General features: G+C 46.7%; 1 protein-coding gene across 1 annotated transcript in view; it reads left to right on the forward strand.

Moving 5' to 3' along the window:
* Positions 1-301: 301 nt before the first annotated feature.
* ST14 (ST14 transmembrane serine protease matriptase) overlaps positions 302-20,693 on the forward strand; it is a 41,620-nt gene continuing 21,228 nt past the window's right edge. Inside the window, 1 exon segment of the mRNA XM_039240270.1 lies at positions 302-619. Within this exon segment, the coding sequence (XP_039096201.1) occupies positions 539-619 (81 nt within the window). The 5' untranslated portion in view covers positions 302-538.

A 20,693-nucleotide genomic window follows, 5' to 3' on the forward strand; every position in this document is an offset into this window, starting at 1 on the left:
AGGAGAGGAAGAGAGCGGGGTGGATTCACTTCTGTTGCTGTTCGGTACTCACAGAGGGCCCATTACGTGCGGGGCACACAGTTCATGCTCATGGCCACCACCCGCAGGTCGCCGGGTTTTACTTGTCCCTCACCTTCCCGCCCGTAGCCTTGTGTTTCCCTTCGCCCCGAGGGGAGGGGGCAGCGCGGAGCTCTGCGCAGGGCGGGAGCCGGCGAGGGGGCGGCGGGGCCTGGGAAAGGTGCGCCGACGAGGCGGCGGGGCGGGCCCCGGGGAGGCCACACCCTGAAACTACCTGGCCGGGACAGGAAGAGTGAGGGCGAGAGCGACCGCCGGCGGCCAGCGCGCCGGGCTGCGACCGGAACTCGGAGCGCCCCGCGCCCCCCGCGCCCCCCGCGCCCCCCGCGCCGCCCTCGCCCCTGGCGCCTCCGTGCGCTCCCGCGCGCCCCGCGCCCTTCGCGCCCCTCGCGGCCCGGCGGCGATGGGAGCCAGCCGCCCGTGGGGACCACGCCTCTGAGACCCGCGACCGACCGCCGGGACCATGAAGAGCAATCGGGCCCGCAAGGGCGAAAGGGGTTCCAAGGACCTCGGCGCAGGACTCAAGTACAACACGCGGCCTCAGGTTGGCGAGGGGCGCGGCGGGCTTTGAGGGCGCCGTCGGGAAGCCACCCGTGTGGCCGGGAGCTGGGCGACCGAGCGGGCGCCGCGGGCCCCGGCGCTGCAACGCCGCGCTTTGTCTTGGCAAAGGGAACCGCTCCATTGCCCATTTGTGGCCCGGGCGCTGGCCGGCCCGACAGGTGGAATTTCCTGTTTGACGAGTGCCTGGAGGACCTTTGGTACCGGACGAGCCGAGCGCCAGCCAGCCCAGGTGGAGGCGGCGACCCTCGGGTCCTTGGAGACGCCCAATCGCTCCTCCAGCTTTCCTGCCCACTCGGTCCTTTCCCTGACCCGAAGAAAGGGCTCCATCTCGGTCCCTCCATTAACTCCGCACTCTTCGTGCACATCAGGAAAGAACCAGGGGCGGAGGCTCGGAGTGGGGTGATCTGGGCTGATCCAGGGGAGGTTTCCAGGGGGCTTTGAAGTCATTAGCCATCCTTGGGCTCTGCGGGAGTTTGTTGTTTTCCTTCCTGGTCAGAGGGCACTTTGCGACCTTTGCCGAGGGCAACTGGGAGACCAGAGCTCTGGTTGCCATAGAGCCTGGCGCTGAGGACCCCAGGGTTGGACTTGCCTGGCCTTCTCTAAGAGGGGATGGGGCCCTTTGGGAGGGCGATTTTGTGGGAAGGGATGTAAGAACATGTGTCTTGAGCCTTTCGGAAGATGCCCAACCAGGAAGCTCTTGTTTGGCAGACAAAATCATGAGAGACCTTAAACCTTGTTGTAAAGAGTTGGGGATGGGTTGCCGCTTTATTGATGGGCACACCTAGTGGCAGTGACCAGGCAGGACTAGCAGCCAGGCCTCTGCCTCTGTCTAGATGGGACCCCGGGTTTCCTTGAAATGCCAGCGAAGCCCAGCTTGGGACAGGAGCTGGATGGGTGCCGAGAGGCAGGGGCCGTTTTGTGAGGGAGTTTTCCCTGCAGACGAGCGGTAGCTTTGCGCGGCAGGCGCTCACTTTTTCTCCTCTCCTGGTCCAGTAACATCTGCCGCCCCACGTTGCACCATTGCTCCACGTCAGGCCAGGTTTTGTTGCTCTCTGAAATAAATTCCTTTTCTCCAAGTGGCATCTTAGGGAGTTTGCGGACGACGGGATTTGGGGGCTGCTGTGGCTAACTGGACAGCAGATAGCAGCTGGGCCTGGGCACTCTTGTTTTCTCCGCTTTTCACTTCCTGTGTGGAAGGAAGCATGGACAGGGACAGCCAGCCTGGAGGCCCGGGCCTGTGTTCCTACGGAGCCTCCGGGCTTGAGGCAGGTTCGCCCAGGTGTATGCCTTCTATTTTCCTTTCTGTAACTGCCGTGCTTACGAATCCTTGATAATTGCCTGTTGGGGCTCTAGACTTCTGTCTCCTCAGCAGAGGGCCTGCTGTTTGATATCTGTTATTTCATAAGGGCTGGATTCCCCCCTCCCCTCAACTTCCCTTTGTTGGATTCTGCAGTCTTCTTCCGCCCACACCCTCTCCCCACACTGGCCTTAGGCCCATCCCCACTCTCCTATCTGAGCCACCACAGCCAGCTTTCTCTTGTCCCCAGCAAGCCCTTGCTCATTTTCTCATCTTCTGTGAAGCTCACGCATTCTCTGTTCCATTGGGTTCGTCCTTCCGCCTCTGATTCTGTGATTTGCCTTCACAAGGATCACTGCCGAGCTCCATTGAACCACCTCTGTACCTACTTCCGGGCCGGGCACTAGGAGGGAGGGAGGGTTCTCAAAGACAAATAAGATATGATTCTTCCCCTAAGGAAATTACAGTCTTGAGAGCCATTGCTAAGAGATTTGTGCAAAACTTAGATGTGGTGCAGGGTGTCCTGAAGAAAGCAGCCTGCAGTGCCCAATGCTCATTTCCCTTTCTCCAGGAAGTCTTCAAATATTCCTTCCCAATCCAGGCCTTAGCAGAAATCTCACTCCCTGGATCACCCTGCGGTGTTTGCAGTCAGGGTCTGCAGACTGTGCCTTGACCTGGTCCCTGACCAGGAGGTGCAGCTGCTGCCCCGCCCCACCCGGGGGTTTGCCGGTGTGTTGGTGGAGCCTGGCTGGGTCATGCTGGAGCCCAACGGGGGTGGGGGTGGGGGTGGGGTTCTGTTTCTGGGTCCTATGTTCTGGCATTCTCATTCCTGAGTGGATGGAGAAAGGGTCTGTCTTAAAGTTCTTGTAAATGGCTTCATCCTTCCCAGGGCTGAGGCCTCTGGCCCCTGCCCTACCCCAGCCTGTTCCCAGTAAGCAGGGAGTGGCCACCTCAGTGTTCCCTACTGGGGCCCTGATGTGCACATAGTGTTTGGGGATCGTGTGAACCCTCCCTCCATGAGAGCAGGTGTACAGATGTGGATTATTATGGCCACCAGTGAGAGAACTGGGAAGCCTGCCTCACTGAGTGGGCCCTTGTTGAATATTTGATGGGCCTATAAAAGTGCTTTGAGCTCTATTGGTTCCTTCTCAAGTCAAGATTGCCCTGCGTAGGATTCCGTATTCCCCCGGCTTATGGAGACCAGGATGGGGAAATCAGGTGTGGGGGCTATTCTGAGTCATCTCTTTGGTAACTGGTCAAACATTCACTCATCCATGTACCAGATATTTATTAGATACCCACCTACTGAACATGTGCCAGGGACTGGACCGTGACACTTGAGAAAGACCCCAGTCCTATAGTCCCTGCCTTTAAGGAGTACCCAGTATAGTGTGGAATATGGGAATTAAGTTCTATGTTGTATGATAAGTCTAGATTCCAGAGAAGCCCAGGGTGGGCAATTAGGAGGCAGCTAACCCAGGCTTGAAGGGTCAGGGTGGGGGACCTGGAGGCTGAGGCCACCTGTGAGTTCTGGACTGTCCACTGTGGAGCTAAGACCCGGTTCCTCCCCTTTCCTGACAGGTGATCTCAGAGGTGTTACCTAACCAGAGCCTCAGTTTCTGCAGCTATAAAATGGGGATGACATATGTGTTCCAGGTTTGTTGCAAGGATTAAAAGCGATACTTTTCATGAAAGCCCTTTGTAAGTTGCAGCCTGGTGTACAGATCACACAGTTTGGATTTCTGAGTTGGAAATGGCCTGGAGACAAACAGGAAGGTGATGCAGTGGTAGGAGGCGAGTGCAGAGGCCAAGAACCCAGGTGTCAGCGGGGCTCTGGCCTCCCAGAAGTGCTGGCTTGTCCTGCTGAACACAGGGAATCTCTTTGAGGAGAGTTGGGAAATGAGACTGCCCTTTATACAGCTTCTAGGAGAAAGAAAGCTTTTCTACGGAAGAGAAAGGTGGGCCTATGACCTGTGACTGACGGACTCCTCATCCCCATCTCCCTTCCTCCCTCCCATACAGAATGAAACTTTAAAAAACTTCCTTCTTTCTCGGTTCTCTTGAGCAGGCTGTCTGGGGTGTCTGGGGTCCCCACGTGCCATGACAGTGTGTGTAGTCGGTGAGGGCAGAGCAGGGGAGGTGGGCTGTTCTTCAGGTGGGGATTCACCTCCCAGGTGCTGTGAGTGAGCTACTCCAGGGCGCCTCCCTGCACCTCAGTCCTGGGAAGACCTGGACCTTCATGGCCTCATTTAGGGGGTAAGACAACTCTAGCTCGATAGCTGTCCTGTCTGAAGCCCAAGTTGTGTAAACCTGTGGGGACCGTCCATGGGTGCATCTGCCCAGAGCCGGCTGTTGGTGGTGACGCCGCCATGTCATCAGAGCCTCCCCAACCTGGGCCTGTCATGCTGCGCCCCAGGGGGTGTGGCTGCCTGCACTGTGGCCGGTGGCCACTGTGGCGCTGGAGTTCCCTTGGTGTCACTTCCTTCTTGGGCCTCTGATTCTGATCAGACAGTTGCCTCATTTCTCTCCTAAGAGAGAAAGTCTGTTCTTCGAAGAAGATAGTGTGAAGAGCCCCTCGGCCCAGAGCCTAAAGATGTTGCTTCTGACATTGTGCCTATGCTACTGGAGTGTTGAGATCATTGTAGCATTTGTTGAGCATATACCGTGTATTCTGTCTCTCAGTATTATTATTACCCTTTTTTATAGGTGAGGAAAATGAAGCACAGAGAGGCTAAGCAACTTGCCTAAGGTCACAGAGTGAAACAGTAGTGGGACTGGAATTTGAAGCCAGGTAGCCTGGCTCTGCTATACTCTACTTGGACCATCAGAGTGTCAGACAGCTGTCAGTCTAGTGTGCTCAGGGTGGGATGGATTACTAAGAGTGAGAAGGAGTTTGGTTTGGATTAGAAACTGGATTTCTCTTCTTAGGATGTTTCTGAAGTGCTGGGGGCTTACCAAAATTATAGTGGCTGATTAGTAGATGGGAATGGGAACTTCTGGGCTTCTCCAAGAATTCTCTCTGGCTGGCAGTGGGGAGAAGGTACTTGGGGTTTGTTCAGAGTTCATGGACAGCAATTGCCTCTTTTTCTTTGTTAAGAAGTGTTCTAGACACAGGTCTCTACTAAAGTCACCACTTGGAATCTCATGTTTTCTGAGTTTGCTTATTCTGTCCAGGCTTGGCAACAGAATCTTTAGAATTCTTGTGATAGGTGGGCAAACTAGTCTAAATCTTAGATCCCTGGTTTCTCTGAGATAATGAGGGTCGTGAAAAGGTAAAGAATAGGATCACAACCATTCCTACCCATCACTAAATATGTGTATTTCAGTTCATTATCTTTCTCTATCCACACAGCAACTCTGTGAAAAAAAAAATGCCCGGTGTAAAGCCAAGAATACTGAGGCTCAAAAGGTTTGCATAATAACCCAAAGGCAATTAGAGATAGAACAAGGGTTCAAACCTAGATCTGTGTGACTTCAAAGCCTAGATCTTAACCGCAAAGCCATTATGCGGTTGTATTCCAAAGATGATGGTGATTGATGCATATCCCCAGCAAAATACTGGGACACGTCATTAAACAGAATGGTGAGCATCAGGCGCCAGCACAGATCCACGGAAACCTCTCACACCAAACTTGTCTGGTTTCCCCTTTTGATGAGGTTACTCATCTGGTAGACCAGGAGACTGGCTGGAGATGTGATTTCAATAAGGCTTGGAACAAAATGTAGCTTTATTTGTTACACACATGATTAAAAATCATAAAGGTGATTTTGGAATGAAAAAAGGACAGATTCACCTACCCAAGCCCACAAATGGGGTTGTTTACATTTTTCACGCTTCTTTCCATGCCTTACCTTACGCATATGTTTTATCTAGTTCCTTGTGTACATACAGTTTGTGTCCTCCTGAGGAATTGCTTTTATCTGCTTGGCGTGGCGGAGGCCTGAGGGCTGGTGGACAGTGGGGTCCGGTAGCTTGGTCGACTGTGCCTAAGAGGGTTCATTCATGGATCTGTGTCACTCCCTGCAGCGGTCTGGGGGTTCCTCCTAACTCCCTCCTTGGTTCTGTGCTATTTCTTGTTTACTAACAACTCTGTTGAGGTCTGGAAGCATTTGCTTATCAGTTTTGTAAATGACACTCTCCTGGGAGGGGAAGGCCGATACCTCAGATGACTTAATTCTGAGTCAGAGGGACCTGGACAGTCTGCATGATGGGGTGCCAGGAACAGAATTATGTCCATCTGTGTTAGGAGCAAGTGCTGTACTTAGTGACAACCCTAACAATGGAAACAGAAACTACCTCCCTCCCACAGTTCAGACGTGAGGAGACTGAGGAGGAACAAGCAGGGCACCAAAATAGAACCAATCTTTTGAGTCAGTGGGAAGCTCAGTAAAACCCAGCGTGTTCTGTGGCTCCCTAAAATATAAATTCCTCCTTCCCCATATTTTTATTTGGTTATACCTTTAAAAATTACTTTCTTAAATGGTTTTCTCAACGTTTGTTTATTTTTGAGAGAAAGAGACAGAGTGTCAGTGGGAAAGAGGCTGAGAGAAAGGGAGACACAGAATCCGAAGCAGGCTCCAGGCTCTGAGCTGTTAGCGCAGATCCCTACGCGGGACTCGAACTCACGAGCTATTAGGTCATGACCTGAGCTGAAGTCGGACACTCAACCGACTGAGCCACCCAGGTGCCCCATACCTTTTTAAATTATTATTTAAAAAGCTAATATATACATATTTCAAGAATTGAAAAATGAGGGAAAGTACCTTAGAGAGGTATTTTAATACTTTGGTATTGCCTATGCATCTTTCTAAAAAAAAAGTTGCTTTTTTCCTAAATACAAAAGTTGGGAAGGTTTTTTTTTTTTAATTTTTGTTTTTGTTTTAATCAAGCAATACCAAAATATGCAAAGTAGAAAATGAAAATCCTCTGAAATTCTTTCCCCTGGGTTTTATAACCCCTGTAAATAGTTTGGCTTATATTCTCTTACAGTCTTTTATGCATAGATTAATACTAATGTGGCTGTTAATAAATATCTGACACATATTCTCCCCAGAGTGGAATCATAATGTAATTCCAGTTCTTTAGCTAAAGCCATGGTTGTAATCAGTTAATGCACCGAACATCTATTAACCCATGTTGGGATTGTGGAGCAAGGCAGCCCCATTCCCCCATCCTTAAAGAGCAGGCGGTTGACCTTGAGATGGTGCAAGGCCAGGCCTGGAGGCTGCATGGGGTGCTGGCAAGCCTTGGGACTGGGTTTAGTCACCTGACTAAAACCAACCGAGGGGGAGAGGGGGAGAACCTCTCCTTGGGAGTCTCTCAGAGAGATACCTGAGTTGAATTTACAGGGATGGGAAGTACCTATGTACGTTTTGACTTTTTTTTTTTCATATAACATTGTATCTTAGAGGTTTTTCATGGTACTACCTACTCTTTGAAAATCCATTTTTCATTGCTGCATAAGCTTTCATTAAGTGAATGTATCATGTGTTTATTATTATTTGTATGTACGAATTGAACACATTAATGGAAATAGAGCCGTCAGGATAAGGGAGGTCGCTGACAAACAGCCCCTGTGGAGACCATGCTGGTCCGCATTTGGATTACGCCGTTGCATTCTGGGCACCGCTGTCTTAATGGGGATATTGCGAAGTGTGAGGTTGAATGAGATAGCCAGAGGTTTAGAAGACACATTGTTCGAATAATTGAGTGGAACACGGTTCCCCAGATTAGGAGCAGACTCCAAGAACACCATTGCTGATTGGCGATTTGGATTATTTCTAGTATTTTTGAGTATTTTGGGAGCTGCCCTGAGCCCAGCTCTAGTGCAATGCTAAAGTGTAGGGGTTATTGTGATGCTGATCACACCGGTGTGGTGGGAGCACTTCCTAAGGCTGGCACTAAAGGGTGGGAGATGGATTGACGTCTACAGTTTGGCCCAGCTCTAGGAATGTGATTCCAAGGACTCCGTTTCCCAAGTTTTCACCTCTTTCCTATCCTTCTGCTTATACCCCTGGAATTCTGGTTCCTGAGTGTGGATTAGGGCCTCCAGGTGCCTTCCCCTCGGGCTGTGCTTTCCTGTTTGCTTATCCAGGCCTTTCATCCACACTGATCCTTAGGTTTATGGCTCTGTTAACATGACTGAGCAGAGGCTTTGGGGGATCTAGTCAGTTCCAGGAAGCGGGTGAGCTTGGGCTTTCCCACTAACTCCTGAAGATCCTCGCAGGGGTAATGGAAAAGCAGTCAAACAGACTGTTGTGCCTGCGTGCCATGGAATACTACTCAGCAATAAAAAGCACACGCTCTCGATGCATGCAGTGACTCAAATGCTTCTCCAGGGAAGGTTGCTGAGTGAAAGAAGCCAGCAGTCTTAAAAGATTATATACTGGGTGATTCATTTATATAACATTTTTGAAAGGGCAATTTTAGAACAGGGATAGATCGGTGGGGAGGGGGCAGGGAGGAGGTGGGGATGGTTACAAAAGAGCAGCGGGAGGGATCTTTGTGTTGGAAACCGAACTGGCCATCATGTTGACTGTGCAGGTTGATATAGGTCCCTACGCCGCGCCGCAGGTGATCAGTTATGTGGAACTTAATATGCACACGAATGAGTAGTGAAATGAGAAATCTAGATCAGTTGTGGCATTATAATGGAATTTCACAAGATGTTACCATTGGGGGAAACTGAGCGAAGCGTACCCGGGATCTCTCCACGTTACTTACAACTGCATGTGAGCCCAGTTATCTCCATAAAAAAATGCAGTCAATGAAAAAGCACCAGCCTGTGAAATCAGCCTTGAAATCAGCTTGTTTCTCTTGTTTAGTTTCGGGTGTAATCTCGGGTTGTGCTGTTGCCATCGGCAGATGCATCTGCTCCCTGAATCCCGTGACTGGGGCCGGAAGAGGATCTCAGGAGAATAAGGATGGAGCCCCGGGGAAAATTCTGGAGGAACGAAGAGCCCAGGGAGGGGTGGGGGCTGCTGTTGGAGATCTTTCCCACGGTGATCTGGAAGCAGAGTTGGTATTTTCAGGTTGGAATTACAAAGATGTTGAGTCCTGGGGGGAATATGTACTTGAAAGCTAGGAGACAAAGAGCCTGGGAGAGTCGAAACTTAGGTGGGGCTGCCTGTAGCAGGTGGCCAGGCCAGGGCTGACCCCAGGGTGCTTGCGGGGCAGGGGGATTGTGTGTGGCTGGAGGTAGTGCTGTCGGCAGAGCCCTGGGATGTGGACTGGGAGCATTCGCATGTGGATTCTCGTGTGGATGGAGGTACTTTGGGGATACAAGTCTGGAAACTGTACTGGGCCCCGATACCTGGGATATTAGCCCGACTTGCCCTGGGTAGGCTACCCAAGTGTGGCTATGGAAAGAGAAGTTTCTCAGTCAACCTACCAATCAAGTGCTACCTCTGGGCAGGTTCACAGTGAGGGTTGGAAAGAGAAGCAGAGTGAAGGAGACACTGGGTTACCCTGTTGCCCTAGGACTGCCTGGTCTGCTTAGCGTGGCAGTAGGGTATCATTGATGCCAAGTGGGTGGTGCAGGTCTTAAGGGCGGTGCTGTGAATTAAGGTGGTCCATGAAAGTTTCCTGGAGGGGCACAGCCTTGAGCTGCGTTCTGAAGGGCGGGTGGGTTTGGTAAGCGGTAAAGGAGAGCAGAGCAGTAAAGGTGACCTGAGTGTGCAGGATGAAAGTTGGAGGCCTCCTGGCTGGGGGCAAGGTCGGGACGGGGGAGGCAGCACCCCTAGATCAGTGTTGGAGGGGTAGGAATCCGTAGGCCGTGTCTGTCAAGCCCTCCTGCCTCTCGGGGCCCGGAAGCACATTGTGTCATAGGTAGAGTTTTATAGAATGTTCTTTAAGGCAGTTACTCTCTCAACTTCAGTGTGCTTGTCCGCCACTCTGTGCGAGAAGGGGTGATAGCTGATCCCCTGAGAGGCAGCAGATGTTCCTGAGAACACTGGCTTTGGAGCCTGGAATTCTGCCTGCCACTTTATAGCTATCTGGGGTTTTGATGTGACCCTCCTTTATGCATGTCCTCATCTGGAAATGAAACCTAGTTATAGGCATCAGAGATAATCTGTATTAAAAATGCACAACGGTGGGGCACCTGGGTGGCTTGGTCAGTTTAGCGTCTGACTTCAGCTCAGGTCATGATCTCACGGTTCGTGGGTTCGAGCCCCGCATCGGGCCCTGTGCTGACAGCTCAGAGCCTGGAGCCTGCTTCAGATTCTGTATCTCCCTCTCTCTGACCCTCCCCTGTTCATGCTGTCTCTCTCTTTCTCTCTCAGAAATAAATAAAACATAAAAAAAATTTTTTTTAAATGCACAAAGGTGCACAGAAATCACGAATATGTTTCTGGTGGCCTCTCTGTCCCTCCCTGAGCTGTGAGGCAGGGAGACGATGAGGGTGAGAGCCCTGGGAACAGTCGGGGCATCCCCAGAGCCTCTGTGGGCTTTGGCCCCTTTCCGACAGCCACCCAGGAAGACTGTGGTTTGGAAACCTGTCACAGTCCTTGAGAGCAGTGTTTCAAGGATAGTCTGGACACCCTCTGGGTCCTGAGGCTACTTCAGCCAGTCTGTTTATTGTTTCGTTATTTTGAGGTTCTGCAAAACATTGTATTTGAAATGGATTTTAACATTTTAAAACATGTTTTGGAAATGACCAGAAACATGGAGTATAGACGAGGCCTAGAATGTAAGAAGAAGGCGGACTCCATGGCTTTGGTAGGTGAGTTGCCTCTGGGCTGTGAGCAGGTGCAGAGGTCCCTGGGAGGGATTTCTTCTCTCCCCCAGGCCAGTCCCTGCCTTCCCCAGAAGAGGGGAAGGGAAGGGAAGGGAAGGGAAGGGAAGGGAAGGGAAGGGAAGGGAAGGGAGGGACAGGGCCCCAGTCAGGAGCAGGAGGCCCTCCTAGTGCTGTTGGTTAGGGGAGAGTGTCGAGAGGGCAGGGCACCTGGGCTACCTTTGAGGCTACACAGTAGACTTGTACTGTCCAGGCGTTTTGGATTCATTTTAACGCTTGAACTTGAACTCAGCTGTTCCACCATCTCAGAGGGAAGAATGGGCCTTGATCGCTTTAAGCAGGTAGCTGGACGGTGGGTGGAGAAATGAAAATTGTAGGTAGGCCTCTGTCATTAGCAGGGATCAGCTAATTATATTTTGTAACACCTCTACTTAGAAGGCTGTAAAGGGGAACTTTCTAGAGGGGGAAACTGAGGCACAGTGAGAAAAATTTGCCCCAGTAGTCCAGGGTTCTCAGGCCTGACCCCTAACCTAGATGATACTCACCCAACCCCTCAGAAAGGAAAGAAGGAATTCGTATGTGGTGGTCCTGTCCCCAGTCTGTTTTCTGTGCCCTCACTGGATCCTGTCGTAGACGTGTGTACTCCCAGGCCCACGGCTGTTGTCGGGGCAGGGTCCGGGGGTTGCAGGGAGCTGGGAAAGGGACGTGGCGTGGAATTGCAGTAGCTCGATACTGGCTGTTAGAGACCTACTGAGTTTCTGTGCTGACAGAGTGCCCACGGTGGCTGAGTCAGCCCCCTGGGGACTTTCCTTTCTGCTCTGACCAGGTGTGCAGAGTTGTGATTTACTTCCTTCAGTACAAATTGTTGGTGCGTGTCAGCTGTCTGCTCCTCTAGTTGGCTTGGGGGTCACAGACCCACAGGTTATTCTGGACCCACCTTAGGGCCCCGAAGCCCCACCCATTTCCCAGCAGCTGCTTCTGGTGGGGCAGCTGAAGACAGGGACAGGGTCAAAGGGCAAGGGAGTGAGGGTTGGGCACCAAAACAGTGGAAGGGTTTAGGGGGTCCACTGCCAGCTGGCCAGGCCTCGGCTGGGAGTGTGTGTCTTTGAGGAGCTCTGGTGGCAGTCTCGGGGACTTTGGGGCGATGCTTATATCCTATCATGCGAGGGTCCCAGGGCGAGAAGCAAAGTGCAACCCCGCACAGCAGGCTCCTTGCATCCAGGTGGTTGCTTAAAATAGGATGGGTGGAACTAAACCTAGCTGGTTCCTCTCCCAGCAATGGGAAGTGGGCGAGCCAGGCAGGCAGCCTCTGGGAAATGGTAGTGGCGGTTCTCCGGCAGGCAGGTTAGTGAGATTAACTGGAGGGTCCCGTTAAACTTCCAGGTCCCAGGGCCCTGCCCCTGACATACAGTATCAGAATCTCCAGGGTGAGAAGCTTGGGAATCTAGATGCTGAGCAAGCATTGTGTTTGTTTTATCTTATTCTTTTATACTTTTTCACGACCTGACAAATCTGGGAAATACTGGGGTGGTATGATCACGGGAACTGTAGCTTCTTGTGGGTTTCTTGAGACTCTGGCTTCCGTGGGATCCATTACCCCAGGTTGGTGAGTGGGTGGAGGATTCCGATGTGGGCTTTCTTTCCCTTCTCATTGTCCCTTTAGTCATCCTGTGATAAACAAATCAGGTGGCTTCTCTGTGCTGGTCACTGTGCGTGGCACATGAAGCCAGCCACCCTTGTTCTTATCTCGGGTTTAAGTCAAACGCCTGTGTCTCCAGCTGGTGAGGTCACCTCTGCCCCTTGATCTGGATCTTCAAGGGCAGAAGCAGGTTACCAGTTGTTGTGCGATGCCATCCCAAGGTTCTGAGTGCCTTCTTCAGTGTTCAGTTTCATCCCCTGCTTTCTCATCAGGTCACACCCGGCCATAGCCAGATGAGGAACAATCTTAAAAAAAAAAAAAAAAAAAAAAAAGTCTGGCATGAAGATTGACTTTTTTCTCATCTGCTCTGATTAAAATCTTGTGTAGTCGTTTGCATAGTCAATAATATTTTTGCTGTTTATAAATGTAAACACTTACCAGTTGCTTTTCTCTAGTGAAGACCACATTCTGAGCTACCAATGACAAATTCTGGCTTTGGGTTTGCTGGTCCTTGGAGTCAACGGAAGGGGTCCCTGGAGATTTGGAGTTGGTGACAAGCGACCCAGGAGAGGGTTTCTTTCAAGTGGAAGGAGTATTTTGGTTGACTTGGACACCAAGTTTTGCTTGCTTACCAATTTCGCTTTCAGTTCTGGTGAGTTTTTTACTTGATGGTAACCCGGTGACTGCAAGAGTCTTTCAAATATCATTAAATAGTGTCTAGAAGTCATTGTTTTTGGACAGTCACTGGCCTTGGGGAGAATATGTATCACTGGACTTGTGTGCTTAAAACAACAGAAAGTAGATAGTCTCCAGGGCTTATACCGGAGATGTATGTAAGATCCTCCTGGATCTCTGGATTGTACTCCCTATCTCCCTCCAGGAAGTGGATAGGAGTGGTGATAATCTGATTTGTCCCTGCAACCTGTCCCCTGGGGTCTCTCCCTTCAGCCTTTCAGGGTTTTCATTGTGTGTGTGCCCCTTTATGTGCATCTGTCCTTGGAGAAGCCATCCTTGCGCCCTTGTCTGAGCTGGCTTTGAGCCATGCTGTGTTTCTAGGGACTCTGGTCACGGTCTAACTTGAGCTGGCTGGTGGGAATTGGCTTCAGGAGTTACACAGCCTCTATCTCTGTTCATGATAAGCAAGCACCTGGCTTCACAGCCTTGAGTTTTTATGTGCACCTGCTCATGTGTTTACTTTTATGAAAGAGGAAGGAGAGGCAGAAGCAGGCACTGGCATATTTTGTCTTCCATTGGCTTTATGGTCCTGCAGAGAGAGATTGTTATGTGCAGAGATGGTTGTGTAAGCAGTTAGGACCTGGTGGGTGGGAGCACCTCCTCCTCTGGAGGCTCATGGAGCACGTGCTTGTCTGAAACCCCAGGTAGGCTTGGAAGGGTGTGGTTCTCCTCTTGGCTTTGCTGCTTTACTGACTTCACTGCCTTTGTGACTTTGGACAGGTCACTCCCTCTCTGTCAGCCTCAGTTTCCTTATCAGTAAAGTGACTGGGTTAGGCAAGTATGATCTTTAATATGCCTAAAAATGGAGCTGAGGGTAGGGTTATAAAAAGAAGCAGTCTAGTTACTGATTACACAGCATTTCTGGGCTGAAGGGAGCCCCAGAATTCCCATGCAGGGATAACCTGCCATTGAGCCCATTCCCATGCTGACATCCTTGTTCCGCAGCAAGGCTGGGGAGGGCCCCTGGAGTCCACTGTCAATGACGTCAGCCACTTTCCCCTTCCCAAGGAGCTTGCTTTCCAGTTCCTGTACTACCTGCTCCCTGAGTTCCTGGAGCTGATCACATTAGGATGCAGAGAACCAGGATCAAATCTGGGTCTGCCACCAAGTAGCTTTGTGACCTTGCAGTCATCACCTCTCCCTGCCTTATCTATAAAATGCGAGTGATGGCACCAGTCATGAATGATTGCTCGAGGCTCAATCCTACAATCCTGAGATCATGACCTGAGCCAAAATCGAGAGTCAGACGCTCAACGGACTGAGCCACCCTGTGCCCTGAAAATAAACTAAATAAGCGATATTTTGTTACATTTCATCTAACACATGTAAACATACACATACTCTATCCCGAGAATCTAGCTAAAACCTTACTACTTTTTCATTTTTAAACATGATTATTAGACAACCAAGGACCATGGGACATTTAATCTACATCTTGAAAGAGAAAGGCAAAGACAAAGTTCTGAATGTAAAAAAATCTAGTTAGTATCCTAAGAAAGAGCAAGAAGGTAGTGAATTCATAAAATAAGAAAAGCCTGCTCTAAAAAGTAACCATCATGAGTCTCCTAAGTGGCTCAGTTTGTTGAGTGTCTGACTCTTGATTTCGACTCTGGTCTTGATCCCACGGTCGTGGGATTGAGCCTTGCTTTGGATTCTTCACTGGGTGTGGAGCCTGCTTGGAATTCTCTATCTCTTTCTCTCTCCCTCCCTCCCTCCCTCCCTCTCTCTCTCTCTCTCTCTCTCTCTCTCTGCTTGCACTCACTCTCTTAAAAAAAATAAAAAAGTAACCATCAAAGAACAAAACATCACTCTTGGAAGTGAAATACTGTATATGATTTTTGAAATAAAAGATTCACTGCCTTTATAATAAGGCTTGAGATCCAGTGACATTGGCCCTCTAGTTTTGTTCTTTTTATTCAGAGTCTTTTGCATTTCTGTATGATTTTCAGAAGCAATTCATGAGTTTCTCCAAAAAGCCTACTGACATGTTGATCAAGATTATATTGAATCTCTAGACAAATTTGATGAATAGACAACTATATTAAGTCTTCCAATCCATGAACATGGGGTCTTGCTTGATTTAATTAAGTCTTTTAAAATTTCTCTCAGCAGTGTTTTGTATTTGTTACCATACAGGATTCTGTGTATCTCTTGTCAGATTCGCCCCCTAAGGATTTCATATTGTTGATGTTATTGTAAATGGCATGTAAGTTATTTTTTAAATTTCCAATTGGTAATTGATAATATATAGAAATCAATTGTATTTCTATATATTAATCTTGTATCCTGCAACCTGGCTAAACTCACTTAGTATTTCAATAGCTTTTTTGACTTACAAAGCTACAGTAATGAAGACAGTATGATATTAGCATAAAGATAGACAGAGAGACCAATGGAACAGAATGGAGTCTGGAAATAGGCCCATAGATATGTGGACAACTGATTGAAAAAAAAAAATTTTTTTTTTAACGTAAGCTCCATCCCCAGCATGGGGCTTGAACTCACGAACCTGAGATCAAGAGTTGTATGTTGCACCAAATGAGCCAACCAGGCACTTCTTGGACAACTGGTTTGGAAAAAGGTGAAAAGCCGGTTCAGTAGAAAAAGGATGGTCTGTGCCACAAATATAATTCCAATAGTGGAACAATTAAACAAAGAAAGAAAAAGAAAAAGAAAGAAAAAACTTTCATCTATACCTTGCACCATATAAAAGCATTTTTAAAAAATGTTTATTTATTTATTTTTGAGAGAAAGAGAGAGAAGCAGAGAAACAGGGAGACAGAGAATCCCAAACAGGCTCTGCACTAACAGAACTCACAAAACATGAGGTTATGATGTGTGCCAAAATCAAGAGTTGGAGGCTTACCTGACTGAGCCACTCAGGTGCCCCCGTCTAAAAAAAACTGTTTTAGTTCAAAATGGGTCATAGGCCCAAATGTAAACTGTAAAACTCTTGGAAGAAACCATAGCAAAAACATAGGAGATCTTTGTTGTTTTGGGTCAGGCCAAGATTTCTTCCATACAACACCAAAGTCACAATCCATAAAAGAAAAGCGTGACAAATTGAACTTCACCAAAATGAAAAACTTCTGTTCTTCAAAACACCCTGTTAAGAGAGTGAAAATACAAGCCACAGATTAGGAAAAAATCTTTGCAAATTCTGTATTTGTTAAAAGACTTGTATCTAGAGTATAAAGAACACTCAAAACTCAGTAATATGAAGATAAGGAAACCAATGTAAAAAAACTAGGGAAAAGATTTGAAAAGACACTTCACCATAGAAGATAAACAGATGGCAATTAAGCACATGAAAAGATTCAACATCATTGGTCATTAGGGAAAAGCAACTTAAGACCATATGAGACGCCACTATACATCTGTTAGAATGGCTAAACTGAAAAAGATTAACCATACCAAATGTTGGGTAGGTCACGGACAATGAAAGTCCTCATATATTGCTGATGGGAATGTAAAATAATACAGTCCCTTTGGGAAACAGTTTGGCAGCTTCTTAAAAAGTTAAAAATACACCTGTCATACAAACCTGCTATTCCATTCATAGGTATCTATTGAAGGGAAATGAAAGCATATGCCAATACAAGGATTTGTACAGGAATGGGTATAGCTGCTTTATTTGTAATAGTCTCAAATCAGAAACAACCGAAATGTTCATCAACAGGTGAATAAGTAAGCAAATTGTTATGTATTCATATAACGGGATATTTCTCAAGAATAGAAAAGAATGTACTATTAACATTAAAAACTTAATATCATGGATGAATCTCAAAATATTGTGTTGAGTAAAAGAAGCCAGACAATAAAGAGTACATGCTCTGTAATTCCATTTATATAAAGTTTTAGAAACAGCATACTAGTCTTTACTGATAGGAAGCAGGTAAGTGGTTGCTTTGGGACTGGAAAGGCAATCACGGAGGAATGGGAGGGAGGGAAGAGCCAAGAGGAAACTTTTGAAGGTGACAGATGTGTTCATTTTCTTGATTGTTGTGATGGTTTCATAGGTGTTTATATATGCCAAAAATTGTACACTTTAAATACATTTATTTTATGTCAATTATATGCAAGTGAAGTTATTTTTAAAATTCCATAAAAGGTTCACAAGAGTAAGTTTTAAAAAATCCCAGAATAGAACCAAATAACAAAGAAATGTAAAATATGAGAGAGGGGGGATATGCCATGTAGAGATGTAAAGGATCTCCTTTATCCTGTATTCTATCATGATATATTTAGTTGACTATGCTTTTTCATTTCTCTTTCTTACCATTCAGTGAGCCCTTTGAATGTAAAGATATGTGCCTCTCTTTAGCTCTTGGAAATATTTTTGCAGTCTTTGATAATGTCCTCTACCAAGTGCAAGAATTTGGCTCAGGCCAAATTAGAAATCCCCAGATCCCCGCTTCAGTCCCAAACAAAGATACCCCTGTCTCACGAGTCCTCCATAAGGGGTGGGAAATTGATTTCTTTAGACTTGAGAACACTAGGTGCAGAGGAAGGCTGTAGTGAGGAATGAAAAATAGCCAAAGATTTATTCTCTCACATGTTCCAGAATGCTAGTGGCTGGGTTTAAATCAGTGTATCCAAGAGATTAGAAAATTATTCCTTGGAGCAACTAAACCATCCCATAGAAAAGATAAACACAGGGGTGCCTGGGTGGCTTAGTCGCTTAAGTGTCCGACTTTGGCTCAGGTCATGATCTCATGGTTCATGGGTTTGAGCCACGCGTCGGGCTCTGTGCTGACAGCTAGCTCAGAGTCTAGAGCCTGCTTCAGATTCTGTGTCTCTCTCTCTCTCCAACCCTCCCCTGCTCACGCTGTCTCTCTCTCTCAGAAATAAATAAAACATTAAAAAAAAATTTTTTTTAAAAAGGAAAGATAAACATAGCCTAACAGTTGGGAGTGGCAGTAAAAAAAAAATCTCGCTAGCCATTTAATTGAATTGTAGCCCACAGTGAAGCCACTTGTGGCAAACCATGCTTCCAAACTGCATTTAGGACCTCATTCCTAAATATGAATGAACAACCAATCATCTTGAAGCATTTGAGGAAAACCTTCAACATGAAAGAGAGAGTCAAAAAACAGGGAAAAGATGGAAAGATTTTGCATCCAAAATTCAGGGATCAAAAAAAAGAATTTTTGGAAATTAGTTAACAGCAGAAATGAAAAATTCAGTTAGAGAAGTTGCAAAACAATGAGATGTGGGTATCTGGCTGGCATAATTGGTAGAGCATATGACTCTTGATCTCAGGGTCATGAGTTTGAGCCCCATGTTGGGTGTAGAGATTACTTTAAAAAAAAAAAAAACCCAATGAGATGGATAATAGCAGAGAAACTGTAAGTAGAAAATCAGTGTAATAGGAATTGCAGAAAGACCAGCGAAAAAGAAGGGGAAGACAGAGTTTAAGAAATAATACCTTGGAGATACTGTGGGTTCAGTTCCAGATCACTGCAAAAAAACAGATATCACAATAAAGCAGGTTAAATGAATTTTTTGGTTTCTCTGTGCATATAAAAGTTATGTTTACACTGTATTGTAGTCTATTAAGTGTAAAATAGCATTATGTCTAAAAAACAATGTATAGGGTCATCTGGGTGGCTCAGTCAGTTAAGCATCTGACTGTTGATCTTGGCTCAGGTCATGATCTCACCGTTTCGTGGGTTTGAGCCCCACATATGGCTCTGTACTGACAAGCCTGGAGCCTACCTGAGATATTCTCTCTCCTCTCTCTCTGTTCCTCCCCAACTCATGCTGTGTCTTTTTCTCTCTCAAAAAATGAACAAACATTAAAAAAGTTAAAAACAATATAAGTACTTTAATTTAAAAATACTTTATTACTGGGGTGCATGAGTGACTTGATTAAGCATCTGACTCTTGATTCAGCTCAATTCATGGTCCTACAATTCATGGGTTTGAGCCCTGTGTCAGGCTCTGCACTGACAGTGTGGAGCCTGATTGAATTCTCTCTCTCTCTCTCTCTCTCTCTCTCTCTCTGCCCCACCTTGCTTATGCATGTGGCTCTCTCTCTCACAGAATAAATAAATAAACCTAAAAAAATACTTTATTACTAAAAAATGTCAAACATCATCTGAGATTTCAGTCATAATCACTGGTCACAGATCATCATAACAGATATAATAATAATGAAAAAGTTTGAAATATTTTGAGAATTAGCAAAATGTAGTACAGAGACGTGAAGTTAGCAAATGCTTTCGGAAAAATGGCACCGATAAATGTTGCTCAACACAGGGTTGCCACAAACCTTCAATTTGTAAAAGATGCATTATCTGTTAAGTGAAGTAAAGAAAGCACAACAAGGTATGCCTGTAACAAGAAAGTTTCCCAGACTGAAAGATACGAATTTCCAAATTCAAAGAGCAGGTGGAAAGCTCAGCATACTGAAATCTAAAGACCCAATTCAAAGTAATCCTCAAAGCTTTCAGAGAAAGATAACAAATTGTGAATAAGAAATAATAGACATGCACTGTTACCTTATTTCTCTAAAGCAAAATTAGAAGCTGAAAGACAATGGAGCTTTCAGAATTTTAAGTGAAAATTATTTGAAACCTATAGTTCTGTATCCAGCTGAACTATCAACAAATATGAGTACAGAGTGAATATACTTCCAGAAAATGCAAAGTCTTAAAAAATTTTTCCCTCTTTGGAAGCTACTAAGTATGTGTCCCACCAAAATGAAGTAAGCCAGGAAAGATGAAGATATGGAATCCAGGAAATAGGGGTTATAAGACAAGAGCGAGAGGAAGGAAATTCCCAGAGTATTAAGATATTAAGGAAGGAAGTTCCAGACAGCAGCTATGGGAAAGGACAGAGGGCTCTAAAAAGGAAGCTTCCAGGAAAAAAATGAAGTAAGAGGGTATTTGTTAGACTCTCTATATATAAAAGATTGGAAGAGTATTACAGAGCATTTAGATTATAAAGAAAGATTTCTTTCAGCTGAAAAGAAACCCAGGTAAATGAATTTGGCAGCAGGAAAAACAAATTAGTTGTATTGAGAAGAAAACAATAGTGAATAATATTTAAAAAAAATTTTTTTTAATGTTTATTTTTGAAGGAGAGAGAGACAAAGCATGATTTGGGGAGGGGCAGAGGATGAGGGAGACACAGAATCCGAAACAGGCTCCAGACTCCGAGCTGTCAGCACAGAACCCGACGCGGAGCTCGAATTCATGAGTCTTGAGATCATGACCTGAGTTGAAGTAAGAGGCACAACCGACTGAGCCACCCAGGTGCCCCAGTCTGTTTCTGTACAGACTACAGAAAAGTCTGTATTTTCAAAGACTAATACAGTTGACCTCTGAATAACGCCAAGTTTGAATTGTGTGGTTCCACTTATATGTGGGTTTTTTTTTGATAAATACAGTATAGTACTGTAAATGTATTTTATCCTATGATTTTCTTAACAGTCAATGTCTTCTAGCTTACTCTATTGTAAGAATACAGTATATAATGCATATAATACACAGAATGTGTGCTGAACAGCAAGTCTTCTGGTCAGCAGTAGGCTGTAATTTAGTTTTGGGGGAGTCAAAAGTTACATGTGGGGGGGGGGCGCCTGGGTGGCTTAGTCGGTTAAGCGTCCGACTTTCGCTTAGGTCATGATCTTGCGGTTCGTGGGTTC

The sequence above is a fragment of the Hyaena hyaena genome, unplaced genomic scaffold (assembly GCF_003009895.1).
Source record: "Hyaena hyaena isolate Hyena2069 unplaced genomic scaffold, ASM300989v1 scaffold_171, whole genome shotgun sequence".
Classification (NCBI taxonomy): domain Eukaryota; kingdom Metazoa; phylum Chordata; class Mammalia; order Carnivora; family Hyaenidae; genus Hyaena; species Hyaena hyaena.